This window comes from Schistocerca piceifrons, chromosome 1, assembly GCF_021461385.2.
Source record: "Schistocerca piceifrons isolate TAMUIC-IGC-003096 chromosome 1, iqSchPice1.1, whole genome shotgun sequence".
Taxonomy (NCBI): Eukaryota; Metazoa; Arthropoda; class Insecta; order Orthoptera; family Acrididae; genus Schistocerca; species Schistocerca piceifrons.
Genome location: NC_060138.1, coordinates 342,642,322 through 342,647,474, shown reverse-complemented (window position 1 = coordinate 342,647,474; position 5,153 = coordinate 342,642,322). Strand labels below are relative to the sequence as shown.

The window sequence follows — 5,153 nt, the reverse complement described above, 5'->3', positions numbered from 1 at the left end:
TTCCTCTGCAGACATTCAGACACCTCACTCAATAATGTTTGCAGCAGAATTCAAGCTGAAATAAAGTCAGAAAGGGACACACTCCATATTAATAGCCACCAATCGATGTCTGGATACTTTTGATCAGATAGTATATATGACAGTATAGGTCATTTCTGACGTGTTATTCTCTTTTCCAAATGTTATTTTGCTGTAGTCATAAAGATTCTGAGTCATGGTGCTTGAATACGTTCAGTTAGTATGTTGGTTTTCTGAAGAGTGTACTACATTAAGATGTAAATAATTGCAACATTAAGATGTAAATAATTGCAAAGAGTGCCAAACTGCTACATTTCATTACTTGAAATTCGAAGTTTTTCGGCACACTTTCATTTTGGTGTACTAGAAAGCCATTTGAAATCAATACAATAAAGTGCAGTACTGTGGCTAACTGTTCTTTTTCTATTACAAAAGATCGACACATGAACTGTGACACTTATGACAAACCTCTTTATGGCTTTAAGTCAATTTCATTCTAGATTAAAATGCAAATTTTTAGGCTGCCTATGAAACGCATGATCCAAGTACATTGTACCTTTGACTGTACTGGCGATGTAATGACATTCACAATGTACACTGCGTTTATGAACAAACCTTACATCCCACCACGGTTACTTGACATTTGATGTTAGTGTATGTTGGCGACAAAAATTTCGTTCTGCACATCTTAAGTTCTCTCCACAGATATTCCTAACTTACACACACTGCTGTCCATTTGCAAGGTACTTACTTACATCGTTCATACTTCCCTGTCAATTGTCCAGTACATCTGAGATGCTCCTGGACATTGCTAAGTAGTTCTCTGTTTCATTTTCAGATCTTCCGATCGAAAATCAACGAGGAGATGGCAGAAATATCCAGGAGACAGAAGATTCTGAGAGAAGTGAGACGCCTTCATCTGTTCTGTAAGGCAGTAGGACTAGTGCCCTTCAGCATAGACATGGAGAACGTCAAGCTGGACATGAAGGCAACAGATATTGTTTATGCCCTGGCCATCTTCATATGCCTTGTGAGCACACTAGTTCCATTAGTGCTAACCTGGATGGGAGTCCATATGCATGGTCTTCCAGCTGCTGTGTACTTAAATGCAATCTCTTCGTTCGTATTCTTATTCATCAACATCATTGTAGTATTATTAGAAATGTTAGTCAATACTTCCAGATACAGGAAAATGGTCCTTCTACTTGGCAACTGTGATCGGGAGTTTTCACAATCTCAGATTGGTGCTGTTGACAGAATGAACATTGGGTGGATTGTGGGACCACTTATCAATATCACTGTCTCAAGCATGCAACTTGTTATCATTGCCATAAAAATGAAATCTGTGAATACATTGCAATTGGTGCTGGCCTACATAGTGAACACATTGGTAACATCAGGAAATCTCTTCAAATTTTATTTTTTGCTGTTGATGGCAAGACAGAGAATAATTACACTCAACAATGGCTTGTTCAGTATGAGTATGCAGCAGTATGGCAGGAAAAGACTCACTGAAGGCAGCTCTAAGAGAGAGTGTTTTAGCGTTCTCAGTCAAGTGGCTAATGATGTTGATGAGGTTCACTTCTGCCAATGTATAAGATCCCTCAGGCGAGGATTCGAGGCACTCTGCAGCCTCTCAGACGAAATATTTTTGGCGCACAAGGTGTTCTTGGCACTGTTGCTGCCTACACTGTTTATGGAATCGGTGTGCACCGTTTTCCTTACGTGCAAGCGCCTGAAATACGGGGATAATTTCCAGACAACGGAACACACGTGGGGTGCCCACTTCGTGCAAGTCACGCAGTTCCTGCTCGTGCTGCTCCCAGCCCACATGACGATTCGGCAGTTGGAAGACACATCTACTGCCGTATTCCATGTGCTGCTGCAAACACCATCAGGCAGCAGACCCGAAGCCGAGCTGAAGCTCTTTGACCTCCAAGTGCAGCGCCGCAGCCCCAGGTTTAGCATCTTTGGAGTCGCCACGCTGGACTTCCGGCTGCTGACGACCTTTGTGTCAGCTCTCACCACCTATGTTGTCATTCTTTTCTCGTTGTAGTACTTCAGTTTCATTACCTATCACAGTTTATCTTGTAGTTTTCTGTGTGAAAAAACCAAAAGAAATAAATGTAGTCCGCAGTATATACACATTATTCCTGAATCTCGTTTTACGAAATACATGCAACACACTAATGTTACCTTCTGCTATGTTTTACCATCTCTGAATCAGAGAATGCAGGCATTCATGGTCGATATTCGCATAACTGATAGTTGTTTCACAGTCTAACATGTTTGGTTGTTTTATGAGAATACATCTATAAAACTACAGACATAACCCAACCATGGAAGTACAAGGTTCTGGAATATCAGTTAATAGACAGAAAGAAAAATTCGATAGGCTGCAAGAGGAGACAGTAACTTTCCCACCTTCAGATATGAGTCATGCCGTTATTTAAGTCTGACAGAGTTCTGTCCAAGAATGAAATAGACATGCTTGCTAAAGGAAGAAAATATATGGTTGCACTTTCTGCAAGATATTCTTGCTAATTTCGAAGCTGGAATCCGTTTTCTACCTGAACAAGCTGCAAAAGATTTGCACATAGAATCAAGCAAGATATTCCTTAGGAGCAAACTACCTAGTGGTAACTTAACGAAAGGTGAAATGAAAGCTCACTTAGCGCCACTTGATTGTCTGACCTGTGGGATTGCCAAAACCTAGCCGCTGTCCTACAGCCGTTTATAAGAAACACTGACGCTTGTATTAAAGATTCCGGTCATTTAACGAAAAATTAAAATTCTTCAGGCTGAATCCAGGTGATACTATAGCCAGATTTGATGTTGTATCACTTCTTCGTGAGTTATTCTCACAGTTGAAAGTGTTTTCGGAAAGTAATATGGAACATATCTTTTAACAATTACTCATATTAACATATTTTCAATAGAACTACAAATCTATGAGCAAACTGATAGAGTGGCTAGGCGGAACTCACTCAGTGCAAGTGAAGAAGCTGCCCTACAGATGGCAAAGAAGAAACCCTCATAAAGTCTACAGAAAGCCCACTCAAACAGATAGATACCCACACGGAAATTCCATCCGAGGCAGGAAAGAGGAATGGTCAAAACATTGATGTGGCCGGGCTAAAAGAGATGGCTTCTCTGACAGAGAGTTAAATAGGGCACCGCATCCTAAAAAGTCTATAGCTTCTAATGAAAAATAACCAACTTATGGGAAAGTTTTCCTTCCATTTGTAGAAACAGTCATAGATCACACCAGCAAAGTACTTAGTTACATATTCCATAGATCATTTGAACTGTTCTTTTATCGAAATGATATGGAATAAGTCAGGTTACTGGATATGTATACATGATAAGTGTTAACATTAATGAATACATTATCATTTTATTCCTACTCATACAGCTACACTTAAAAACAAGTTTTAAAAAAAATACTGGCAATTTACCGGTTTTTAAGTAGACATTCGTCAATGGAATAGAAGGATTTGTCCAGCAGAAATGATTTTAAATTGGATTTAAACCTTACTTCGCTGCCTGTCAGACACTATGCGTTACTGGGAAAATAATCAAAAACTTCTATCGCTACATTCTGAAGCCCTCTCTCGTTCACTGACAGATTTAACAATGGGCAACAAAGGTCATTTTTCCTTCTAGTATTGTAGGTATGTACATCACTGTTCTTTTCGAACTGTGATGGATTATTTATGATGAATTTAATTCGTGAAAACATGTATTATGATGGTGCAGTTAATATGCCTAGTTCCTTAAAGAGGTGTTTACATAACGTCCGTGGATGAACACCACATATTACTCTTACTGCTCATTTTTACGCAATCATTACTTTCCGAGTGAGGAGTCACCCCAGAAAATTATTCCGTACGAATTACTGTGCGTAAATATGCAAAATACGTCAGGAGATTGAGATATTTGTTGCCAAGATTAGCAATTATGCGAAGAACAAAAGTAGCTGAACTTAACTGTTTGAGAAGCTCAGTAATATGCTTCTACCAGTTCAAGTTTTCATCAATATGTACAACCAAAAGTCTCGAGCATCCAACCGTACTTACTGACTACTGCTCCTGTGCTACATCAATTGCTGGTATGACAGTATTTCTTGGTCAGTACTAACCACCAAATTCGTTTCTCTAAAACCGTGGTTTTAGCAAGCCCGAAATTCTCATGTTTACTACGCTAGAATGTACAGAGAGGCTACATAAGTTCAAAACCACAAAAACAATTTTAATAGAAAAGAATGAGGATTGAAATTAGACAAATTGTCGGTCTTAGTGTTAAATAAAACAAACAGCACGAACTCATTCACACTGCAATCTCCACAGGACATCTCGGTGCGACACCACGATGATAATGATGATTTGGGTTGAGGGTTCGCTCGACATCATGGTCATCAGCGACCTGACGAATAGTCAGCATGCAAATCTAATGGATGGGGACGAAGGCTGTCCCCACATGCGGAGCAGTGTATAATGTATTACAGGTGTGTAATGTATTACAGCCTGCCGCCCTTTCCCACCAATTTAGGGGTGAGTCCAGTGAGTTCACAAAATTTCACCACCCTTGCAACACTGGAATCGGCATCTGCGAGGATGGTGGGCAGATCTCCAGCGAGACTGAGGGCTGCCCTAACATCAGTATACAGGACACATATAGCTATAATATGCTGAACTGAAAGCGCCACGTCACAAAGTTCACAGAGTTGTAGTTCCTCCTGTCGGAGAAGGAAGCCATGTGTTAAAAGGGCTATGTCCGATGCACAGTCTGGTAAGCAAAACCTCCTTCCAGTGACGAAGCTGACGTGAAGTCCGCCATGCCTTTGTGGTCGATTTGAGCGACCGCAGTTTGTTGTCTGTCACCTGCAACCATTCAGTTTCCCACGACTCCACGATCTTAGGCAGTGGTCTGATGCGTCACAGACCGTCCGTCACGTAGATACATAACAGTTCGACATGCTTAGCTGCTTTCTCTGACGGTGTGTCCAGCATGCAAGACGAAATGTTAGGCAGAGAATTACGCCTTGGACCACAGTCTTACGCCCATAAAACAAATATCAGCAATCTCTGTAAGTGTTCTGATACATAAGTAGACCTACAATCGCCATAATGTTG

General features: G+C 40.6%; 1 protein-coding gene across 1 annotated transcript; it reads left to right on the top strand.

The window, feature by feature from the left end:
* Window positions 1-979: 979 nt before the first annotated feature.
* LOC124720312 lies at window positions 980-2,074 on the top strand. The gene has a single exon (XM_047245658.1). It carries the CDS (start codon window positions 980-982, stop codon window positions 2,072-2,074), a length of 1,095 nt encoding a protein of 364 aa, XP_047101614.1.
* Window positions 2,075-5,153: the final 3,079 nt, after the last annotated feature.